This window comes from Phragmites australis, chromosome 14 (assembly GCF_958298935.1).
Source record: "Phragmites australis chromosome 14, lpPhrAust1.1, whole genome shotgun sequence".
Lineage (NCBI taxonomy): Eukaryota > Viridiplantae > Streptophyta > Magnoliopsida > Poales > Poaceae > Phragmites > Phragmites australis.
The window spans coordinates 30,316,388-30,341,069 of record NC_084934.1 but is presented as its reverse complement, the minus strand read 5'-3'; the positions used below and the strand labels follow the sequence as shown (position 1 = coordinate 30,341,069).

Here is a 24,682-nt window from a genome sequence, read left to right as displayed (position 1 = left end):
CTTCCAGACAACTGGACTTGGCCGGCTTTTATCATTGAAAAGTTAAAATGCATAGCTGAACATCTTCCAAGTGCATTAATTCCCATATGCGCTCTGCCTCATTTCATGCGTTTAGAGTGTGTGTTTGATCTATATAAACACTAACCAGCATGTTGTGTTTGGTAAAGCTCAAGCTCAAACAATCAATTGTGCTGGAGTAAGAAATTCAGTGTGAAAGGGAGAATAGTTACATAGACATCTACAAGGTTCACAAGCCATGACACATGTAGTCAGTTTCGCAAGGAAGATCATAGGGATGAGCGTGAAGTGATCCGTGAGTATTCCATAGATCCATTATAGCTCAATTTAATTAACTAACTAATTATTTTGATCTAATCAAAATGACTAGTTAGTTAAATAAGTTAAACTAGTTAGTCAAAATAACTAGAATGGATCTACCACGAGCTATCTTTCTTTTCTTTTTTAGTTTTTCTTTCTCATCCTTGTAATTTATGAATTTGTCTCCTTCTATATGAATACAAAAATCTGAAAAAAAATCTAATTCAACAATTATCCATGCAATTTATTATGGAGATGAGCCCACAAAAGCTCATGGCCCGGCCCATTCGCTGAAAAGGCTTCCTTCTTCATCCTTCGTCATCCTCTCCCAGCAAATCCTCCCCTTCCTCGGCACGCGGCCGGCCATGCTTGGTCTTCGAGCCCGCGCGGCGGCGCAGCTCCCGTGCCCTTTGCCGTCTCCCTCCTCGGCTCCCACGGCCTCGCTCGCGAGGTCCGCGCGCCTTTCCCCCCTCGCCCTCGCGCCTCTGGCGTCTGCACCGCCGCCGCCGAGGACTCCGCGGCTCCCCCTCTCCGCCAGGTGGGGCCTGCACATGCGTCCCGGGGGCGCCAGCAGATACTCCAGGCCGACTACCAAGGGTGAGTAAGGGGCGTTTCTGGAGTGTCGGTGATCGATTAGTGAAGAGGGTTTACTCTTGGCCATGTTCTCGCATAGGGCCGTTGTTTTCGGTGAACTGATGAGCTTTCTAATTCTAACTCGACGATTAGTATCCTACTTAATAGATTCTGTAGTTGCATGTGCCATAGGTATGAACTTGCCGAAGCTGTGAGTGACAACTTACTGACTACTTGTTAAGGATTATTTTGCTTATGGGGCTTGTTCTGAGTGATTATGTACAGCTAGTTTTGCCAATTCGTACGTATGAGCACATTCATGCGCAGAAAAGTAGTCAATTTTTCATTTGGTTTTAGGTAAACTAGGTACCATTTTGTTCTATTGTGTACTTCATCAGGATTTTACTATCTTATCTAATGGATCTGACGTGCTTACTAGTTACTACTCACATTGTAGAATTGAGTGACTGAAACAATTTTTTGCTGCATAGTTTTTGCACTGACTAAAACAATTTTTTGCTGCATAGTTTTTTGCACTGCTGCCAGTAGCCCTCCGAGAGAGGGGAAGGAGTTGCTAGTTCAGCATCTGCTTGTTGGTGAAAAGGATGTCAGGCTTCTGGTTGATCTTGAAAAGAGCATCATCGCAGGAGGTACCATGATACCATCTAATTATTCAAACTGCTGTTATTTTGTACTTTTGGATGCTCTTGTTTGCATTGTGATACTTAATGTACCCAATTTATCTACAGAAATTCGGTTATTTCTGAACATACGCACTTGCAATGAAAATGCCATTCGTTTGTATTTCAGGGGTGGACTTGAGTGATTTAGCTGTGGTGCATTCCTTGTGTCCATCAAAAGAAAATGGTGGTATGCTTGGGTGGGTTCGAAGGGGACAGATGGTACAACATTAACTTGTTTTTCTAGCATACTAGTATACAGTATTATTGTAGCTTTTACATAGTTTTTTGTTCAAATAATCTAATGATGTACCTAATTGTACAGCTGAAACTGACTCTCTGGTTTAGCTAAACAGTGCTCATGAAATCCATACCGGATTCAATTGAAGTTTTATGCTTTATAGTACATTGTTTTGGACTAGTGTTAAATTCCACCACGACTTGTGTGATGGATGCTACTCCGTCCTTGCAACATGTCAAGAGTTGTCAGCAGCATCAATTGATAAAAAAGAAAAATAAAAAAAATATTGTTTTGGTATTGTTACTGCGTTCTTCCATGCCTTATGGGGGAAATGGAAGCCTTTCCGCAAGTTTATTTCTTCTTATTGAACACCTTTGTACTTGGATGTAAGTACATCATCTGTCTAATTTACTGAAGGCTTCTACCCACATATTCACCCTAAATCCATGAGCCACTGAATCATCTATCTAGGGCTCTAGGCTTTCATTCATTCATCTATCCCGCCATTTATATGTTTGTGCACGGTTTGTTCAGTAGTAGTTTGAATGTTCTAACTTGAGTTGAGCAGGTACCAGAATTTGAGGAAGCAGCATTTGGTGCTCCTTTGAACAAAGTTGTACGGTGTAAAACAAAATTTGGATGGCATTTATTGCAAGTTCTCGCTGAGAGGTAGATAGTTCTGATGACAAAAATTTTGAATATTGATTCTTGTACCGTTATTTTTTTTTACTATTACTAGTACCTTTATTATCATTATTGTTTTCTCATCATCTTTTTAGTTGGATCTTGTGGGTTTCATCTCTAGCCTATCCCAACTTGTTTGGGACAAAGGCTGTTGTTGTTGTTGTATTGGTATATGTGAATAGCAACTCATCTCTTCTTTACCAAATGTCAGGGATCAATGCGTACTGCAAGACATTGAACCAGAAGAGCTTCACACAAAAATGCAAGATCCTAGTTTTATTGAAGAAGCTCAATTGATCGATGTTCGGGAGCCTAATGAAGTGTATGATTCTCTGCCATTGTACCTATGTCCCAGTTATTCTAATATGATAATCAAAACAACATGTCACCCATGATAAGTGCCTTGTCCCCCTACGCGAAGCATGCATGACCTTCTGTCCTTACAATGCGAGATGTGAATTCATGAATGAGAATGCGAGATACTCCCTTATTTTGGCATTTTGATCAAAAGAACAAAAAAATTTAGTAATACAGAAATTGCAACACACTTGCAACACAGAAATTTAATAAATTTTAGAGGGAGTTTTAATCCCCTCACAGTTGCAGCACCCCAATTGGGGTGCAAAGTTCATCAATTCAGCTTGTATATTTCTGGAGTTCTGAAGTTCTTGCATTTTCAGGCATGCCATCGTGGCGACACAGTTCAGTGTAGTTACTTTTCCTATTTTTCACTTACTCCCATGGAGTTGATGCTGAATTTTAATTTCTTGTGTGGCAGGGCTAAAGCTTCCCTCCCAGGCTTCAAAGTTCTACCGCTCCGCCAATTCGGGACCTGGGGACCAGTTATGACAGATGAATTTAATCCTCAGAAGGACACTTATGTTCTGGTAACCTCATTGCCATGATACTTGGTGCCAGTATGATCGTGTTGTGTAAATGCCAATGACCTAATGGATATAGATTTAAATCCTTGAAGCTCCAGCACTTCACCTGTTTAAACTTTTTTTAAAAAATAATAATAAATTAAAAATAATCAGTACTTCGTACAGATCAAGATCGAGTTGGTTAAGTGGTTCTGTAAAGAATAGCGATGCAAGCCTCGTTGCTAAACACACTTGCAGCAGTGCACTATGCCACTTTATAACTCTTTACCTTGCACTTTATGTTGCAGTGCCACCACGGCATGCGCTCAATGCAGGTTGCTAAATGGCTGCAGTCTCAGGTAACTGAAGTTGTCTCATAACTCTTGGAAAAGGATGTCCCTACTTTTCGGTGGATACGCGAATAATATTTGCTAGTACTCCTCTTTTTCCTTGTGTAGAGTGTTAACATCATTCTCTGATATAAGCTCCACATTTTGCAGGGTTTCAGAAAAGTTTATAATGTCGCGGGTGGAATTCACGCCTATGCCGTTAAAGCCGACTCCTCCGTCTCAACTTACTAGCAGAGATCTTCATCCGTCGCCGGAGACTGTCATATCAAACCAAAAGCATGCTCCGTTTGGCAATGGTTTTGACCGATGCCAGAATTTAGATCTCAATTCTTTTTCTGGCACTGCGACATGCATTAGAATTTAGAACCCCTTTGGAGGAAATGTACACGGCTATTTTTCTTCTTCTTCTGAGAGTAGATAAATAATACATGAGAAATTGCCTTTTGGATGGACCATGTCATCAGACATTTTCCAATGTGGCATTCTGAGCTTCTGAAAGTGTTTAGCCGCCAGATGAGATGCGTTTACCTTACCAACGTGGACAGCGGGCTTTGACTTGAATGCGTGATGGACAGTGTTCCCTGGACACTATGTCCAATTTTTATTTTTTTTAATCAAACTCCTGAATTTAAGTTGGATTTTAGTATCTGTGTTAGATTTTAAATTTTATTCGTCGAATTAAACACTCGAATCGGAATCGGATTCCGACACCCGTGCAGATAACACTGGTGATGGAAGATGTGTTGCTGCTACGGAGATGTGTTGTCGTCGCTCGTGACGGGGAAGGGAAGGGAAGTTGACGGAGTTGGTGAGGAAAGCAGGCGAGCCGGCGGGCGGCGACCCACCTAATCCCAACCCCTTGTCGGGCCCCACATGACGCCACCACCCGAAGAAGAGCTTCCCCCTCGCCAAATCCCCCTCTCCTCCGCCCGCGGTCTGCTCCGACCTAACACAAGCTTCTAGAAGCCCCGCCCTCGGTAACGTCGCCGATTGATTCGGTGCTGGTGCCCTTTTGCTTGTCCCAGCCTCGGCCATTTCTCCGTCCCCGGCGGGTGACCCAAGGGCTGCTCATGGTCGTGGCCCTCCTCCGCTGGCATGCCGACGGCCACCGCGGATCATACACGGTATGCTCTCGCTGACTTTTTTTTTTTCTTCTTCTTCTTCGTTCCACTCGCTAGTGTGTGCATCAATCCTTACCTAATCGAGAGGATTTGAGCTTGTGGTTGCTAAAGCGGGTGTTATGATCATCACTGTGCTCGATTTAGAGAATTCCCCAAAATTTGTGGCGAAATCACCCATGCTTGCAAAAGCGATTCATGAGGTTGAGCTCGCCATGGCCTATGGCCAAGACAAGGAACACAAGATCTATCTGTTCCATTTCGCATCGCTGCTGCTTGACCCAAATCCTCTCCCGAGTTTGCCCTTCTTCCCATCCCAGATTCTCCGCGCCGGCAGCCTCCTCCAGGCTTGCGGCTCCAGCCTGACCGCGCCGCCGAGGACACCTCAGAGCCACCCAAGCACGCCTCCTCTATCTCTCGTGGTCTCTCTATTGCTACTGGAAGTGCAGATCCATCCGGACCTGGACTTGTTTCTTCGCTTGTTGGTAAGGAAGCCCTAGCTTGCTTGGATGGATTGTTCTAGCAGCTAGTGTTGCTCTGGTCTGGTGTTCCCGTTCTTTGCTGCGAGCAATCAAACCGAAATCTTTGTTGCTGGGATGGATATTGAGTCCCAACCCGTCCAGTTTGTTGCGATCTGTTTTGCTGCGTGGTTGGTAGTGTAGTAATACCAGTTTATTTCCCACATATTTTTGGGGGTTCAACTGAATCCCCCATACCCAAGTGCCCCACGCTGACTCGTGCAGTGGCACAGGGGGAGTAGCACTGTGCTAGCTGCTTGGTCCGGCTGGGTGATTGGCCAGACTGTAGGGCTTAATATCGACACAAGTACAGCAACGTGTGCGTTTTTTTGCCCCCATGTGTTAATTTTAGATCGTACTAATGTTTCCTAATACGGTAGGTGTCTTTTTTCTGCAGATCATATGATTGCAATGAATTGTGAGCAAGTACTGCCTTGGAAAGAAGTAAGCCCAAGTGTGTACTGTGTATCATTAGTTGTATCAAATTCCGTCTATCAGCTGCTGATTAGACAAAATAATCTCCTCTTTCTTTCGTTTAATGAACAGATTCCGACGTTGATCGTGAGACACTAGTCTGCTCACTATCTTGCAACTCGAAAGGAGAGAGCAAAGTGATTTGCTGTCTCCTGGTGATTGTTGTCCGTGAGGCCCAGTGATGGCAGATGCTAGTTCAAGGACTGACACCTCAACTGTTCTAGACAACGACGACAAGAATCAGAGGGTAATCATTGTTCATTAATTTGATGTGTTCACAGGTTGTTCATGTTTTTTTCTGCATAGATTTCAAGTTGAACTCAACCATTGGAGCATGTTTCTATATCTGTTCCATATTCCTTTTGATACTTGTTTTTGACCAAATATATGCTAGCACTTCAACTCATTCACACTATTTCTGCCTACAAATTATATACCAGTTCTCGAATAATTGAGTCGGCACTCTGAAATATCAATTACTGGAGTAGAGGCAGAGAGATGCTACTTGACCAATAATCTGCTGGAGATATCATTACATTCTTTTAAAGCTACCTTAACCCACCGTTAAACCTTACAAATCAAAGCCTGTTTCACCCACTCACTTCTTCTTTCTTTGGAAATCTAGCACGATAGCTGCTAATTTCACTGGAAATTCAGATAGTGTTTATTTTGGTGGGCCGGTATTTGAGCCTAATAATTTCGGTGACACCTTGGTCTAATGAGAGTCATGTTGGAGTCGGATTGTAACCCAAAGGATGTTGGGGGCTCCTAAGGGACGATGCATAATTATTTCCCCCCAGCTTCACGCCAATGGTCAGCCTCATCCCATTCCCAGATTAGCCTTAGCAGACCTTTGGATGGACTGTTCGGAATTCCAAATGATTCTCTGCTTTCACTGTGTCCATAATCTACAGCTCCCATATGGCCAGAATTCATACGATTCCCAGCATTTTATACTAGTAGATCAGCGTGCTCTCAATCACAGTATGAAGGCTATTGATTCTTAAGTTGTTTTACTTACTGACCCACACTGTGAAGCTGTGCGATTGCACTCTGGCAGCTTTTAGATGCTATGAGTCCAATTACCTGTACACATCTCTAAATTTTTTTATGAAGAGATTGATATGCCTGACTGATGCTATTAATATAACTTTGCAGATGGAGAACGGGCAAAGTAAAGCAATCATGCCTTCTAATTCTTCGGACAGGTCTGACAGGTCCGACAAACCTTTGGACCAAAAGGTGATATTTTAACTCCTTTTTCTCAAATTATTATTTAACCTTGCCTTGCTTGTTATTAATTGCATGTTGTGATTTTCATATAATAGGCACTGCGACGGCTCGCCCAAAATCGTGAGGCAGCAAGAAAAAGTCGGCTGAGGAAAAAGGTATCGATACACTTTCATCCTTATTTACAGCTGTAGATGTTCCGTCTTTTACTCAAATATAATATTATTTTGAAATACACATGATGAATTTTTTTAGTAATATAACCCAAATAAAGCTGTTTGTCTAATTTAATCTGTTAAAGTTATGTTAATATGCTGAGCTGCATGTTATTGCACATGACTCCGTTCTCTTTTTCTGTGATCTATATTGTGTAATAAAAGGACACATAGCATGTCACAAACTCACAATGCAACAAGCAAGAGACTGCTTCTTCATGTACTTCAAATTTCAAAAAAAAAAAATTATAGGTGCATACGTAATTGAATTATTTTAAGTGGTAGCATAATTCCTACCAATTGCTCCTTTTCATTTGCTATGATTCTGTTTATTCATTTTTTTCTTGGGCCATTACAAATCTGCAATGTTTCTTTTTATTTGGTTGAAGGCATATGTGCAACAGCTAGAGAGCAGCAAGCTGAAACTTGCACAACTAGAGCAGGAGCTCCAGAAAGCTCGCCAGCAGGTAAACCTTTCTTGGTTTCATGTTTATTTACTTAGTGCTTAGAAAATAGTACCTTTGTGCTGTTTTTTAGACTCTCATTGGATATTGCTTGCAGGGAATCTTCATTTCCAACTCTGGAGACCAAACCCATGCCATGAGTGGAAATGGTAATGTTTCAATTTTCATCTGTGTGGCTCCAAAATGTTTATGGCTTTAATTAATCTATTTTGATTGTGTGCTGTCTGTATCGTTAGAAATGCATCTGAAACCATGAACTTGACTTTGCAGGAGCATTGACTTTTGACATAGAATATGCTAGATGGCTAGAGGAGCAAAATAAGCAGATAAATGAGTTGAGGACTGCAGTGAATGCTCATGCAAGTGACAGTGATCTGCGACTTATCATAGATGGCATAATGGCACATTATGATGAAATATTCAAGGTCAAAGGTGTTGCTGCGAAGGCTGATGTGTTTCATATACTTTCAGGCATGTGGAAGACACCTGCTGAAAGGTGCTTCCTGTGGCTTGGGGGTTTTCGCCCATCTGAGCTTTTAAAGGTGAGTGAAATATTAAAATTCTCAGGCTTTGTTATTTGTTTGACCCCCTCACTGGTTTTGTAAGATTACTGATTGCTCAATACTGTGCAAATTTTCAGCTCCTAGCAAATCACATCGAGCCCCTAACAGAGCAGCAGTCGCTGGGATTAACCAACCTCCAGGAGTCTTCCCAGCAGGCAGAGGATGCATTGTCACAGGGAATGGAAGCATTGCAGCAATCTTTGGCAGAGACTTTGGCTGGATCTCTTGGTCCATCGGGTTCTTCCGGGAATGTGGCAAACTACATGGGTCAGATGGCTATGGCCATGGGCAAACTTGGAACACTTGAGAATTTTCTTCGTCAGGCAAGCATCTTCTTTGCATCCTTGTAGGCAATATGTCGGCATTTTACTAACATGGGTTTAGCCGATCACTTATGTAATGTTTATTTGGTCTTGTTGCTTTGATTTCGAAGAGTAATTTTGTTTCATTTCTGCAGGCTGACAACCTGCGACAGCAGACATTGCATCAAATGCAACGAATTCTAACAATCCGACAGGCATCTCGTGCTCTTCTTGCCATACATGATTACTTTTCACGGTTGCGTGCTTTAAGTTCTCTGTGGCTTGCTAGGCCACGGGAATAACCAAGGATCATCACTATGCCAATTGTTTCCTGGTTTGGGGAACGTTATGGCGTGCTCATCACAGCGATGCGTTGCAGATCATCGGTGATTTGATTTTTCCTTGTACAATTATTTTTAGCTGCTGCTCGGTCCAAATTGTACTTAAGTGGTGTACAAGTAGGTTAATCCTGTAAGTTATGGTGATTGTATGGCTGTATTAGCAATAATAATTAGAGGGATCAGGATCAGTGCTATGTTGTTTGTACTAGTTAGAAATGTAGTCCTAAATGTGACTCCTCTAACATTGGGGTAAAATGGGGAGAGAGTAATAAGAATATTCCATTGGCAATTGCGTTGGGAGTACTATTGTATCTCTGTTTTTCATTTTGCAGTTTAGCTTTTATTTATGTTGTTGAGTGTTGTTTTTAACCACAACAGGTTTAGTAACCACTGTATTGCAGTATTTGGATCCCTGGTGGTCGTAGATTCATACAATGGCAATAGTGGAAGGCTTCCATGGGATGACCGGTAGTTGAGCTTGCTCACATGCTTCCATGGGTGGGGACGCTATTCTACACCCTGACCCCTTCCCTGTGTTATGTGCCACCGTCTTGTGTGATTGGACCCGTGCTCATCACATGTCCCGTCCCGCGCATATATTACTTCATATCGCCGAAGGAAACGGAGGCCATCCGGAGCCTCTGCCGCCTCGTCGCGCTGCGTGGCCCCCCACGGGCATCGGACGGACGGCGCCGAAGGAGCCCAGCCCTGCCGCTCGCTCCACGCGGCCGTCGCTCCGCTCGTCATGCGTCGGCGGCTCCTGTCACGCCGCGCACGTCGCCAAAGGAACCGAGCCCCACAGCTTGCTCCACTCGTCCGGCCCTCCCGACCGTGTGCGCCCACTGTTCGCGTATTGCGGCGCGGCGCATGCGAGTCGTCCCGCATATGTCGACGGGTGCAACGCGGCGCGTGGCGGTCGTCCCCGGTCATCCCGCGTGCATCCACGAAATCCTCGACTCCCAGTCCCAAGCTCTTCTCCCCGCTCCCCCTCCTCGGATCTAACCACTCCGCCCCTGTCCTGGTGCTTTCTCTATCGGCGAGTTCAAGGGAACATCGGCCGACGATGGGGAAGAAATGCCCCCCTTCTCTGTATAAAACGCGTGCTCCGGCGGCCAAGACACGCGCGCCACAGGGAGTGGGGAGCCATGGAGGCGGATCTCGAGGAGGCCGAGCAGGGCAAGGATGCGGTGGCCAGGCTCACCTACGAGATCTTCTCCATCCTTGAGATCAAGTTCCTCTTCGGCCGCGACGTCCCCGAGCACTTCCCCTCCGTCGTCGGGCCCACGCATGCGTCGGCGGCCGCAGCCAAGGTGTGCGTCCTCTCCATTGACGGCGGCTGGCGCAACACTTGTGCGGCTCGAGGCCGTGCTACGGCAGCACGCGGGCAGCCAGGCCACGCGGCTCGCCGACTATCTCCATCGACGACAGTGCGCGCCCGGTCGACGGGCTCCTCGCCGGCTCAGCACTCGTGCGGCTCGAGGCTGTGCTGCGACGGTGCGCGGGTAGCCAGGAGCCATCCTCCTCAACTCGACCGACCGCGACGAGGTCGCCTACCACCGCCGAATCCCCGACGAGGTCACCCTCCTTTGATGAACAGGAAGGTATCCACGAACAGTCCTTCGTCTTCGTCAGGTGTGGGGTCCGCGACCACTCTGTTGCCTTCCAATCCTCCGATCGATGATACGCCACCACCGGCTCAAGTGCGTAGCCGTCCAGGCAACCACCAAATGGATCCACAAGACCCACACGCGCCGCGGGTGTCCGACGTGGGCACCCATGTGAAGGAAAGGATGGTAGTTCCATCGATGGCAGGGAGGGCAAAGAGAAGCCGGAGACCATCGCCCGCTCCCATGCGCCTGCTGCTTCACCACCCCGGCCTCGGCATGGCTGTCCTTCCCATCAGCGTCGATGAGATCTTCGCCTTCCCCTATTCATCTTTTTTTCCCCTTAATTTCTTCCATGCTTCTTGATGTGTTGCTACACCAGGAAACAATAAGATGATTGTGACACAAATGTTCCTTGCGATTCTTACAATTTCTTAAACATGGTTTGCTTCCTGTGATGTGCCAAATCAACAAAGGAATCAACGAATCGAAAACTCTGTCTGGTGGCTATTTTGGTAAGATTCCCCATCCGTTTGGTCCTTTCCTTCTTCTCCTCAATCTGATTGCAAAAAAATATTCACAACTATATGCTTCTTAGTAGCAAATTTTTGTGCTGCGTCATCGAATACTAAACTAATCCGTCCATCCACGGCTCTGTTTTGGAGATGAGTCTTTTGTGAGATATAGTGTGAATCCCCGTGCTTCTATCCTTGATGTTTCTTGTGCCAAACCTGCAACAATCGTATCTCTGTCCATGTGGATTGCAAAAGGCACTCGCTCTTCATCTCTCTTTGTTCCTGCAGTTATTCATGCTATCCATCTTTGCCTCTGCGTGTATATTTCTCACTGTATTTTTATGAGCACAGATTTAACACAAATTTGATCTAAAGGTAATGCATGGGCTCTATGATTTCTCTGTTATGTTCACCTGATTTGATTTCGTGAAACATCTGTTTAAGAAGCATTTGTGTAAGTCGCAATCATCATTGGATATTTCATTTACTCACCTGTTTGCTGAGCAGAAGAATATAATTGTTCCTTCTCTGAGTTGCATCTTACTATTTCTCACCATCTCAAAGTCCTGTTTTCTATTGATCCAGATACATCATTGCATGGAGCATGATTCATGTTGCTGAACAGAAGGCTAAATTGGAGAAGCTTGCAAAACAGTTGTTGCATTCTGCATACGTGGAGGTAAAATTGTTCCTTCTCTGTGATGCATCTTGATTTAATCTACTATGTCATCAAATTCCTTTTTTTTTTCCAAAGATGCTGTGTCATCAAGTTCCTCATGCTGAAAATTGTTCCTTCTCAATGATGCTTTTTGACGTATTTTCCGTATGCCTCTAGATGAGCTTTTTCAGGTTTAATTGAATAGGGGTTTTCCCCTTCATATAGTATATGATTTCATTCTTTTGTTTTCCACTTGGCAACAATTTTTCATTGTTTACTAATTACTGCAGGTTCTTCCATACTTCCGAGATAAATTGACAGAGAAAATGGCCTTGATGTGCTTACCAATATATCATCATTCAGTTTTTTTAATCACTGCAACAACCACATACCACCAAGACATGTTTGCTGGTCAAAAGCCTGACCCTGTAAATGACAGGTAAAAATTTGTAATATGATTATTCATTTGTTTTTAGGTGTCTAAATGCATGCTGAGTTTCAGTTTTGTTTTACTAATCAAAATAAGTGCCTAATAGTACAACTAATGGATGGTTCATGTGATCTCTCTATTAACGCAGTCCATTATATGGTTGCTCTATGAAGATATCTCAGTCTAAAGCATAATACTGAACTTTTAGGGTTTTTTCCTCCCCTTATAGCCATTCTTTTTATTATTTATTTAATATAATTGCCACTATAGGGGCCTCCCCTATTGTTTTCTCCCTCAAAAGAATACTAAACTTTTGCTTTGTTTCCCAGTTTTTACAGGTCTTCATCGATGGTTTCATTCCTAATTATGGCTCTTGAGTGGTCTACTCCATACAAATATGCTTTTCTTTGTGATGTATTATTTGTTTTTCATTTATTGAAATTTATCAACTGACCAGTATTGGAGATCCATGCTTCCTAAATGCAACAAATAACCTCTTCCTTACTCTCAAGGTGACCATTTGTACTTAGCGCCTTCTGTGTATTTTTGAGGCAGAGTTGGACTCTTCATCTTCGGTATTGCTAGAATTTGTCTACATCGCGAACAAACCACTAACTTGTGACTTCAGATGCAATATATTTTTATTATTGTTTATGCAAAGTTCTAGGGAAATTTGTATCCAAACTATTTGACAATTAGTGAATGCTTACTGTCTACTATATTGCTTTCTAAATTGAAAAAAGATGTTTTATATCAGTTGGGCTATTGGTGGCCACTACATTTGTTTCATGATAGTTCTGTGTAGGTGCTTTTTGCCTACAGGTGAAGTCTGAAGTTTAGTTTTCTTAGCTATTAATTCCTACCTAACAGGAAAGGAGTTTACCTACTTTCTGTACATGAAAGGAGTTACTTTCTAATTCTTTTTTTTTTGTCCATTCTCCTTGCCTGTTTAAGCGTTTATAGTTGCAAAAGGACAAAATTTTCCATTTTCCTCGCATGTTTCTGCTGTGATATGACCAATGCTGCGTACCAATGATGTGATTAGTGTTCTCTTTGAGATCGGTATTGAATTTTCATTTTTGCCAGCAATTCTTTGAGCTATTTTGTATGAGATGCTAAAGTTTCAATACCATATTTTTTGCCTTCAGAATATTTTTTTTTTAACAGACTAGCTTTATTTAAGGTATGCTTGACATATCTGTTCGATCAAAAGAAATACTTCTCTTCTTATTTGAACTTAGGAAGCAAGGGTTTTCTTTTTACCCCCCTAACCTCATTTGTATCCCATCTTTTTCTATAATTATGCCTACGAAAGCATTTGAAGCGAGTACTGCAAAGGGCCACTGCTTCAAGTAACTATACGAAATAAATAATTCTCTCTAACTCTTTCTCTAATGCTGCAGCAAAAATCTACAAGAGTTTAGGCTCTGGTTTGAAGAATCCTTCTTAACCATATGCAGTTTTGCCTTTTCTACTAAATATTACATGATAATTCTTATTCTTTTTTTAGTTAACCAAAATTTCCTTTTATTGCTAGGTTGTAATCGACATGGTCAGGAGGTAATTGAATGTGAGGTCAAGTTCTCCCACAAGGTAAGTTTACAATGTTCTACTTAGATAAACTTTGAAGCCTTTCAGCACAAACCTTGGCGATGACATGGTGTGGGTCTTGCTGACTGTTTTGATTTTGGTCTGGATGGGCAAGCCTGGAGAAATAGCAGACTTGAGAAATAAATTTACTGAAACAATGGCCTTTACATGCTTACCAATATGTCATCATTTAGTTGTTAAATCAATGCAATGACCGAACACAACAAACTACAGCGACATGTTTGCTAGTCAAATGCCTAACCCCACAGTTTCATTACTATTCTACAGGTAAAAAATAATACCGATACGATTATTCAAAATACGTTTCTAGGTGTCAATGCAAGCTGACGTTCAGTTGTCCTTTTAATCTCATTAGTTGATTCATTTCTCAATTATTGCCAAAAACAGATTCAGTTCAGTGATGCAGTAGGTGGGAAATTAATTAGTTAAAGCGAGTTTTTTGTTTAATGAATGGTGATGTTCAATTCCTTACATGTTTTAATGAAGTGAATAACTCTGTTGCTTTGCCAGATTTAAATTAGAATATATGTTTATGTCAAAAATAAGTTTCTTTTGATTAACAGTGTACTAATTTTTCCACTCACACACTCAAATATTGTACAAGGCATCCCTATTTGCAAGACATGGATTATAGCGAAGAGCATCATATTGGAGCAACAGTACAAAATGCGCAAGACATGGATTATAGCGAAGAACATCATATTGGAGCAACAATACAAAATGCAAGAAACCCGATTGTCCGATGCCCTTTCAATATCACATCAGTGAGGTTATTCATCACGTCCAATATAGTAGGCATCCCTCTGTTAAGCATAGAATATTGTAGTGTACAACATTTTCCTCTTTTATGTTATGAACTCCGGTTACGATGTAATCATATCTATTGTGATATCACTTCTAATATGTATCTGACTGTGGTACGTACATGCTATCTCTTGTGATAGAAGATTTTTTGCGCGGTTGGAAATTATGCTGCCAAATCGTTCAACCTACAAACTGCTATCGTTCAGTTCTTTTATAATAGTCTTACAGATACAGGCGATGTACTGCATATCCACCAAATCGTATTTACTCCCTTGCCCATCTCATCCACAACCGATGCCCAGGCGTAATTATCTACACAGCATCGGCAGCAAGCAACCACGGGCACGGCGGAGCGCGCCTCCCGTCCTAGTAACTACTGATTCCTGGGGTCTGACTAGCTACTGAGAATTACTTAAAAAAACTATAATTATTAGTAATTAATAATATTATTGACACAAACCACTGAATAATTTTACTACGATTTTAAACTGCTGACACTACTGAACAAAATTTTTGACACTACTGAATAAACTATTGATACTACTAGCAACTACTAATACTATTGGCAAAACTACTGAGCAATTTTACTACGACTTTAAACTACTGAACAAACTACTGATACTATTGAATAAACTATTGATACTACTAACAACTACTAACACTATCGACATAACTACTGAATAATTTTACTATGACTTGGAACTACTGAATATTGAACTACTGGTAGCTGCTGAATAATTTTTCTATGACTTCAGACTACTAAACAATTACTGATATAACTACTGAGCAAAACTACTAAAATATTTGAATCATAAAAAATTACCGAAGAATTACTAAATATCAACTACTAATTACTTAAGAATTACTGAATAAAAATTACTGAATGATAACTACTGTGCTAGGTGGGTGGACGTAGGGGCACGTGGGTGCGCGACACATGGCGAGCATGGACTAGGCGTGCATGGGCTGGCTGTGTTGGGCCACGGTGTAGAACAATTATTGTACACCCTCAGTGTGCAATAGCACATGTGTGTATATACACGTGTGCTATTTTACACCTATGTGTAGAATAATTCTATACATAGAGTCAGCCCACTCGCAGACCCTACACACCCGCGTGTCGCCATATGTCCCTACGCCCCATGCGCTCGTGCCTAATCCCGTGTGCCTGTGCCACGAGCCACGTGTCCACACGGCTCACACGCCTTGGCTCGCGCACGCCATGCATCCAATAGTTTAGTAGTCCAGTAGCATTCAATAGTTCAGTAGCAGTCTTGTAGTTGCTCAGTAGTTTAGTAGTCTAATAATGTTTAGTAGTTTAGTAATCTAGTAGTGCTCGGTAGTGAAATTTACTATGATAATTTTGATGCTTCAGTAGTTGTTAATAGTTTTATTCGGTAGTTATGTTAGTGGTTGTTTAGTAGTTTTAAGTCATAGAAAAATTATTCAGTAGTGTTAATAGTTATCTGTACTTCAATATTCAGTAGTTTCAAATCATAGCTAGTAAAATAATTTAGTATTGTGACTTGAAACTACTGGATAACTAGTGATAATTACTGACATTACTAAACAACTACTGAAAAAATTACTGTAACTTAAAACTACTAAACAACTATTGATAATTTCTAACACTATTAACAATAATTACTGAAAAACTACTGGTAATACTAAACAATTACTTTAAATAATTACTGAGCGACATCAAACAACTTTTGACACCTACTAGGGGCCCATGGAATGGCACGTGACGTGGCGCTACCGCGCGGGTGCGAGAGTGGCCACGTGGTGCAGGGGAGCTGCTGCTGTGCCAGGTGGGCTAGACTGTAGGGTGTAAAATAGCTATTCTATACTTTGAATAGTGTATATATATAAAATAGAAAGTGGGCCTGCAAAGAGGCCTCCAATATTTGCAACTAACAGTGGGCCTAGGCCTTTGTCGCTGAGCCTGGCTTCGTACTGTTTTGGGTTCTACGGACTTCAATTCCTTCCTTCTTGTCTTTGCCGCCACTTTCATTTATTTTCTTTTCTTTTCGAATGTTTTTTTTTTTTAATTTTGAACGAACAAGCATAAGAGATATTGTGCTCATTTCGTAGGTTTTGCGGTGATTGCGACAAAAGGATTGACCAAGATGTCAAGCATTACCTCAAACGTACGTCGACCAAGAACACTTGGACCCATCCACGAAACTGATGAAACTGCCGTGCCAACTGCTAACGACCTCCGCGTCATACGTGCTGCCTTCCTACTTCCTTCCAATAAATGTATTTCAACTGAACTAATCCGGCCGGCATCAGGATTAGTTCATCTCACGACTTGACGAATGAGCGCACCGGAGACGCACTAGAGGTCGTAGCTAGCTTGCATGCATGCATCTTGCTAGAGACGATCGACTTTGGTTTGCTTTTCCCGCGCATGCATTTAATTACAACTAGTGTCGTCTGTAGTGAGGCCTGAGGGATCGGAGCTGCAGCCAGCCAGTGCATTGACCATCCTATCTGAATGATTTCTCTGCTTGAACACGTCAATTATATATATTGATCTTCGAGAAACAGCCAATAGTTAGCCCAATACTGCATGTATATTCCTATTCCTATGTGATGGATTCTTGGGCCAAGTCGAAGTGGGTAAGTTATTGAGGTCGACATTATAGTTAATTTCAGTTGACAAATGTATATAATGTTGAGTCTGTGCCCTAAGAAGCAGGTTACCCTGATTGACTTTGAAACTATATTTAGCCCCAGCTGGCTCAGTATTAATTCAACCAAACGTCAGCCCCAGTGGGGTTCAGGGAGGACGATAGATAGCTTTGACCCTCTTAATTTGCGATCTAGCTAAATCCTGCACGATATGCAACTGCATGTCATTGCCGTACGTGCGTGATCCATTTGCTTTGCTAAACCAACCAATGCATGCAACAACAATTCTAATTATCTAACTAAGATATTTAGTGACTTCAGTCGTTCATTCATATTGGGTGAGGTAGGTTAGGTAATCGACTTTTTTTTCAACTATAAGTAAAAAAAAGTAATATTGTATGGGACGGAGATAATACTGTACGTATTGGATAAGGTAGGATGATAGGGGTTATCGTCGGGTTAGTTGGTTTAATTTTCTCAAACAAACTGTGCATAAATTAATACTGAGAAAGACAAGAGGTGAGGTCGGTGGCGACGTGGCGTGGGCGGTGCAGCGACCGCGTCGATTTGACAGGCCGATCGACAAGGAAACGAACGCGAGAGATAGCCGCCCAGTCGGAGGAAGCAGCGCGTCCGGGCCGATCCGATAATCCATGGACAACAAGAGTACACTGCATCTGCATGCATGCTGGTCTGGTCGTCGAAAGGCGAAAGCGACGGACGCGCGCCAGCGGAAATTAAATCAAAACCCCCGTGGCTCGACGCAACTCGCACTTGGGCAACCCATTGCCTGCTTCGCTGGGAAATGGGCCGAGCGCGCACGCATGTATGCTCATTTGGTCTGCCCGGCCGCGACACTATAGTCCAACTTTTAGAACCGACTGTAATAAAACTACTACAGCTAGTTCTATAGCTTAGACTCGCGCTGGAACCAGGGTTAAAAAACCGTCTGTAACCGTCCAAAAATTGCGGTTACCGACCTTCTTATCCGATCTGGTTTCAGAAACCGAATAGTAACCGAAATTTGAATTCAAAAAATTTGAAAAACTAAAAAAAAATTCAAAAAAATCTTTAAAAAAACTAGACACAATTCTAAGACCTCCTGTAAAAAAAATTTTTTAAAAATAATGTCGTTTTCATCATATTTTATAGGGAGAAAGTTTGAAAAAAATGAAAAAATTGAAGCGTGCGGCTCAGTTATTAACTCACGTTAAGAAAAAGTGTAACATGCAAACACATATTTTCCTTGTATAAAACGTATTTTAAGAGAATCTTTAAAATTGATTTCACTTTATTTAGAGTTTTATTAAATTCTCTATGATTTTTACAAAGTTCACAAGCATAAAGTGAATATGTTAAGAAACAGCACTGTAATTAACTTTTTCATGTCTACTATAATTTTTTCTACGTAAATCATAGTATAAATAAGCTAATGAAAGTGGTTTCACTAATTTTTGAGGTGTGATGGGTCAGTTATGAATTAATCTAGTCGCAACACATTTACACAATCATGCATGTTACAATAACTAATTCATGAGTTCATGTATTTTTAAAAGATATAGGATCATGTAAGAAGACTAAAAAAATTAGTTTCATGATTTTTGGATTAGCAAAGAGTAAACTATGCATTTAACTTGGTTTAAAAAATAAAATTTCTCACAGAAAATTTTGAACTTTTTTATGAGTATAAATACATTTATCATGTAGATCATGTTACAAGGAAACCAACAAAATTTGTTTCACTTGATTTGAAGCTCAGATGAATTAGTTAATGATTTTACAAGATTGAGCCCTTTTTTAGTTTTTTGTTGAACTGCGCTGAAATTCGATAAAACCGCTCGATAAATCGAGAAAACCGAGCGGTTACCGACCCAAATCGCTCGGTAACCGACCAAATCAAAAATACGAGAAAATCGCTCGGTAACCGACCCAAACCGCTCGGTAACCGACCAAAATCGAGCGGTTACCGAGAGGGCAAAAACACGATTTTTTCGCAAAAAATCAAATTTTGCCGAATGAATTTTCTCCAATTTTTTTCGAATTTTTGACCGGTAACCGCGGTTACCGCGAGATTTCGGTTACCACCGGAGCTCGGTTCGGTAATGTGAACCTTGGCTGGAATTAACTGTTGAACAAAAAATTGACTATGATAATAGTCTATTATAGTCGGTTTACAGTAAAAACTGATTGTAATATATTACAATCGGTCCATGCCATAAAATGATTAGAATAATTGAATTAATACAGTTGGTTCTAAACAAGAACGTACTGAAATATATCGGTTTACATGATTTTAGTGGGGTCTTTGAAAATCCATAAAATGTTCATAGAGTTAGATTAAAAAAATATTTATACGAAAATTATAGCTCTCGACGAGATCTATAATATTTTCTATTGAAATAATTTTAATACCAAAATAATCATTGAAAGTTCCAAAAAAAAGACAAAGAAAAAAAATCACATTACTCTTAGCAATCAGTGATACGTGAGATGGTAAGTAAATTTGGTGCAAGATGAGAGGTCAATGTGAAAAATTGCTTGACATGTGACTTCTAACACATGGCTGTGTTTCTTGAGGAGTGGGGGGGGGGGGGGGCAAGAGCGGCAGCGTAACTTTACGGATGAAAGAGACTCACGCTTTAAACACTAATGTATAGTTCAGACCAAAAGTTTGATCCCCACAAGACACTCGATCGCCGCCACCTTCACGTTCCCCTGATTCCCCTTCTCTCCCTCTCGTCGACGCCTCGCGCTCATCGTTGCTGGGTACATGGATGAGAGCGCAGTGACCTCACCAGGATCTGCGTTGAGGGCAACAAGATAACGAGTAGGTGTGGTGTTTGACCGAATACTTGGATGATGATAATTGTATTTGATTAGTTTTTTTATGCAACGAATATGCACTCTTGTATATCGACTTAACAGTCTCTTTCTTGCAGTAGGTTCCACAACCGAATGTGAAAACGGTAATCAACCAACTGTGAAAACGATTTCAGTGAGAGCATTCCGATCCAAATTGAACATCACAGGCAAATATATAAAGAAAACCAGGAAAAATATTTATTAGCTTAAAAATGGCTCAGCAAACTCGTACGCACATAGCAGGCAGATCTTTATAGTTAGATCAACCTTACGTACTTACAAACTGATCTAACACTTCGTTCCCTCTTTTTTTTTTTTTGGTTTCCATGTAAACAAACCACACTCAAAACTAAAAACGCAACCTGAATTAAGGTATTAAGTACTGGAGAATGTATCAACAGTACCGATCTACAATACCAAAACGTGTAGACCGCTAATAATATTGACTGATTAATCACCGGCACGGCCCATAAATCCTAATCTTCGCTGGAAGAATGGAGGCGCGCAAGGCCGGCCGGCCGGCCACCGTCCCGGCAAGCCTAGGCTGCCGAGGGCGCGGGGAAGTACTTGACGGCGCCAACCTCGGCCAGAGCCTGGCGCAGCGGCTGCCTCGCCTGGTCCACGTCGTCGAGCGCCGGGCCCTTGTAGTCCAGGCTCTCGTCGTTGAAGATGTCCCACCACTTGCTCACCAGCATCTTGATGTCATCCCTGTCCATGTTCGCCTCCTTCCCCGTGTACCTCCACGGCTTCGACCCCTGCACGCTCAGTTCATCAGTACATGGATCGTCCGAGCGACATTATATCTGTCGTAAGAACCGGAACAAATGCAAAGCGAATTGCCAGTATGTTCACGTACGTACCGCGGCACAGTAGTGCACGACCTTGACCTTGTCGAGCTCGACCCTTTCAGGGTGCCTCCAGAGCATGGCCAACACCAGGTTGTACACCGGTGGGATCGGCTTGTACTTGTCCCGGAAGAACATGTTTAGGAAATCCTGCAGAAGAATATATATAGTTCAACAACCTTAGTAAACACATGCTACTATACGTATTCGATCATGGAAGCTAGTACACAAAGATGGAAGCATATATGAATGGGCGTGGGTAAACCACTTACTTGTTCTGCGAAGGGGGTTGGGGGCGTGACGACGAGCGCGTCGAGGAGGTCCTTGGCGGTGGCGAGGCTGGGCTCGTGCACGAACATGCCGGCGTTGAAGTAGAGCGGCGGCGGTGGGCCGAGCTCGTGCTCCGGCCAGGCCACCCTGTCGGGGCACTGCTGACAGTAGCCGATCTTGTACTGCGGCGTGTGGCTCCACGTCTTCTCGCAGAAGCAGTCCATCACCGCGTAGAAGTGGCCCTTCTCCAGCTCGAACAGGTGGTCGATGTTCTCGTACACCTCGATGTCCGCGTCCAGGTACACCATCCTCTCGTACTCCACAAACTATATATATATTTGTTCCATCCAACGAACACAAGCCAACATGCAAGTTGATTAAGATCGAATTACTAGATAGCTAACAAATTAAAATAAAGAATGGCTTTTTACCTCCCAGATGCGGAGCTTGGAGTAGTTGATGACGTAGTACGCCATGGCGAACTGGGTCTGGCTCTCGGGCGGGTACACCGGCTGGATCTCGCGGACGACGCATCCCTGGTCGCGCAGCGTGCGGCGGTGCTCCTCGGGCACGTCGGGGAGCACGGCCACCACCAGCGGGTAGGCCGCGCGCACCCGGCGCAGCCCCTTGGCCAGCCCGACCACGCCCTTCCAGTAGTCGCCGTCGCCGGCCAGGAACGTCACGTACGCCCGCTTCGGCGCCGCCGTAGCCGCCTTGCTCAAGGTCGACGTGTTCGGCCCCATTGCCAACGCTGATCTCGCGGTGGTGTCTCTCTCCAGGAAACTAACTCGTGGTCTCTCTTTCCTGCGCCTCCTGTGCGTGTGTTTGATCGTGAGCTCGGGGTTGTGGTGAGGTGAGTTGGTGGGAGGCAGCAAGCAGCGAGCGCCGGCGTTATATAGGCAGCGGCCGCGAGTCCACACGCGGCGCTTGTGTCGGTTGGCGCGTGGGATCCTGGGCGTACGCGTGTCGGATCGGAAGGTGGGGGTGGAAAGGACGGAGGGCTCTGGAGGGAAGGCGCCGGAGATCGCGACGGCTGTCTCGCTCCCCCATTTCTTTTCCTCCCTGCTCTGCTCTGGGCCATTTGATTAAATTAAATTTAATTGTTTGCTTTCAGATTTTAATTGCTGTGTGGGGCCTGGTGATTAAGTTTGAATGGACGGACACATGGAAGGATTCTTCTAACGGAGGAAAGGAAAAAGATGTGCGGATATTGATATTGATATTAATATTGTCCCAGGTGAGAAATGGATTTTTTTAGATAATGGAAACAAAGTTTCCGGAGGGTCCTTTGCCCCACTTTTTTGTGCCGGGAAGAAGATAAGAGAGGGTCTATCTATAGCTTGGAATGTCATAGATACGTGCTCAATTGGAAATTCTTTACGCAGCTTCTGTTTCTATAATCGTGTTCATTTCTTTCGTGGATTTCATTCAATTCACGTCAATTCCCTGCCTTTTATGAAACGGGAAACCGAAATGGTAGTAGTGAATTGATTTTGGGGACGGATCCCATTATCCATTTGATTTGCCGGTTACAGATACCACCCGATCGATCGATCGATAATGCATGCCATTTATGGATGACAAATTAGGTGTGGTCATGGAGCAGAGGATACGATCATGTCATTTTAAAAGTAAAATTGGTAGGATCTGAATTTTTAAAAGATTCTCTTTTATATGATGATATATGACTATTTCATCTCTTCTCTTTAACCTATCCATTGAATCACGAGATAAATAGTATGATCCATCAGTATATTAAGTTATGGGTACCCTAGCTAACGGGTTCCGTAGAGAACCTAACAACTAGAGCAGCATACTTCTCGAAGTCTAGTCGATTGTGCGACCACAACAACCAGTCTAGCATCCGCACAACCAGTCTCCCCAAACCATCGCTTACACTCGCGACCAGCCTTACTGGTCGCAGGGCTAGATTTGACGCAACCTGTCTAGAGTGCAGTTGCTAATATCCACTCAAGTGTTTTCTTTTTCCAGACGCCCGCACCAGAGGACGAAGTCATGGACAGTGTGGTTGGACATTATCCTATCCCGTAGCATTAAATGCGGCGGGGTAGAACTCTGCAGGTCGGCGCTGCGGCGCACGGCGGATGGGATGTTGTCAGCAGCCCGACCAGGCAAATGGACAGGGTCGACATAAAAGGGTATTGTCCCGTCCAGTAGCATTAAATGTTGCGGGGTAGAACTTTGCAGGTCGGCACGGCGGTGCATGACGGATGAGACGCTATCAGCAGCCCAACCAGACAAGTGGATGGAGTCGACACAAAAGGATATTGTCCCGTCCCGTAGCATTAAATGCCGCGAGGTGAAACTTTGCATGTCAGCACGGTGGCGCACGACAACAAGACGCATGATGCCCTCATAGTAAGTGGGTATGTCTGGTCCTCTATAATGATAGTTTGGACTAAATATTAGGATGAGCAGAGACCTTCTGTTTGGATCAACGTGTAAGTTCTCCTCTTTTTTACTATATAAAGTGACGAGGACCTCGTTCCTAAAGGCAGGAGCCGAAAACTAGGAAAAAAACATTATCTATAGTCAACTAAGATCCTTCATAACACATATATGACGTAAGGCTGTTATACTTCTTAAGACTCAAACATAGATAACTTTTTATGTTCCCTAGTTCACCGAACACACACTCGTTCCTAAAATAACATCCACACGCTCACTGTCAAGTACCAAAATCACTATAAAAAATTTACCTTTAATATATTCTATAAAATTAACTTCCGTCATTTTAGCCATTCTGATAAGTGATTACGTGAGCAGCCCAAAAGCTGAACCTGGAGAGTCCAGTGATTCAGCAAAGGGTAACTGCTTCAACCGACTTCGCAAGGCGTGTCTTGACTGTCAAAAAGATGTCCCGGCAAAAAAAATACCTTTTACAAGTACTACAACCATTTTTCGGGCGTCATGAACCTTTTTTTTTATTTATCTTTTTGCCTGGATCAACCAGTCATTTCTAAACACCAATCATTCATCACAAAGTTATTCCGATGAGTCAAGACCAAGGAATATCTCCTTAAAAAGTTGTGCAATCCGATACAGTATTCCCTGAAGGTCTCGTCAGAAATAGAGGATGTGATCAAATGGAACAAGGAGACGTACGTGAGCACTGTATAATGACTTCGTAACTGGGAGATAGTTTGCGAAGCGTCCGCGTCCATCCCGGCCGGTGCAGCCACGCGTTGTAGTGGGTTGGTACAAGAAAATATTTTCTATTAATAAGTGCGGCGAGAACCTTCTTAAAAGAGAGCTTTAAATTTAGAAAAAATAAAGAGAATGGAATACTAAACAATCTTGGTCTCACGGTCTTTCTGGACACCTAGAGCTCTCTTATCGGAATCCTCGTCTTTTGTTATGACTAATTCATCTAAGTATCAAATCTGATGTGAGAGGTATTCCGGAGGCTCCACTGCTCCGGTGATGTAGGTGAGGCCCCTACGTCGAGAGTCCACCAGACTCTGTTCTAGCTAGGGTTATTGATGCGACTC

At 43.0% G+C, this 24,682-nt stretch overlaps 3 protein-coding genes and 1 long non-coding RNA gene across 8 annotated transcripts; 3 read left to right on the top strand and 1 right to left on the bottom strand.

Moving 5' to 3' along the window:
- Positions 1 to 599: 599 nt before the first annotated feature.
- LOC133889995 (rhodanese-like/PpiC domain-containing protein 12, chloroplastic) lies at positions 600 to 4,157 on the top strand. Its single transcript, XM_062330428.1, has 8 exons — positions 600 to 915; positions 1,419 to 1,541; positions 1,702 to 1,793; positions 2,381 to 2,481; positions 2,708 to 2,818; positions 3,275 to 3,383; positions 3,668 to 3,718; positions 3,860 to 4,157. Exons 1-8 carry the CDS (start codon positions 684 to 686, stop codon positions 3,938 to 3,940), a joined length of 900 nt encoding a protein of 299 aa, XP_062186412.1. The 5' UTR covers positions 600 to 683; the 3' UTR covers positions 3,941 to 4,157.
- Positions 4,158 to 4,470: 313 nt separating this feature from the next.
- On the top strand, positions 4,471 to 9,223 carry LOC133889994 (transcription factor TGA2.1-like). 2 transcript variants are annotated; one of them, XM_062330427.1, is made up of 10 exons: positions 4,471 to 4,833; positions 5,743 to 5,799; positions 5,892 to 6,066; positions 6,978 to 7,061; positions 7,148 to 7,207; positions 7,654 to 7,731; positions 7,826 to 7,877; positions 7,999 to 8,270; positions 8,369 to 8,614; positions 8,749 to 9,223. In XM_062330427.1, the coding sequence occupies exons 3-10, from the start codon at positions 6,001 to 6,003 to the stop codon at positions 8,893 to 8,895; spliced, it is 1,005 nt and encodes a 334-aa protein (XP_062186411.1). In that variant the 5' UTR covers positions 4,471 to 4,833; positions 5,743 to 5,799; positions 5,892 to 6,000; the 3' UTR covers positions 8,896 to 9,223. The 2 variants fall into 2 exon arrangements, with proteins under 2 accessions (XP_062186411.1, XP_062186410.1); XM_062330426.1 differs by having other exon boundaries at positions 4,472 to 4,833; positions 5,743 to 5,789.
- A 545-nt stretch (positions 9,224 to 9,768) lies between these two features.
- LOC133890808 (uncharacterized) lies at positions 9,769 to 14,683 on the top strand. Of its 4 annotated transcripts, none has more exons than XR_009904115.1 (4): positions 9,769 to 11,428; positions 11,639 to 11,732; positions 12,002 to 12,150; positions 12,471 to 14,683. It is a non-coding gene; the product is annotated as an uncharacterized LOC133890808 (long non-coding RNA). The 4 variants fall into 4 exon arrangements; XR_009904113.1 differs by having other exon boundaries at positions 9,770 to 11,732; positions 12,471 to 13,734; positions 14,357 to 14,683; XR_009904114.1 differs by having other exon boundaries at positions 9,772 to 11,053.
- A 5,548-nt stretch (positions 14,684 to 20,231) lies between these two features.
- Positions 20,232 to 22,054, bottom strand: LOC133891427 (galactinol synthase 2-like). The gene is made up of 4 exons (XM_062332142.1): positions 21,602 to 22,054; positions 21,173 to 21,496; positions 20,916 to 21,050; positions 20,232 to 20,810 (listed from the first exon to the last, which is right to left on the bottom strand). Exons 1-4 carry the CDS (start codon positions 21,911 to 21,913, stop codon positions 20,595 to 20,597), a joined length of 987 nt encoding a protein of 328 aa, XP_062188126.1. The 5' UTR covers positions 21,914 to 22,054; the 3' UTR covers positions 20,232 to 20,594.
- Between the last annotated feature and the right edge of the window lie 2,628 nt (positions 22,055 to 24,682).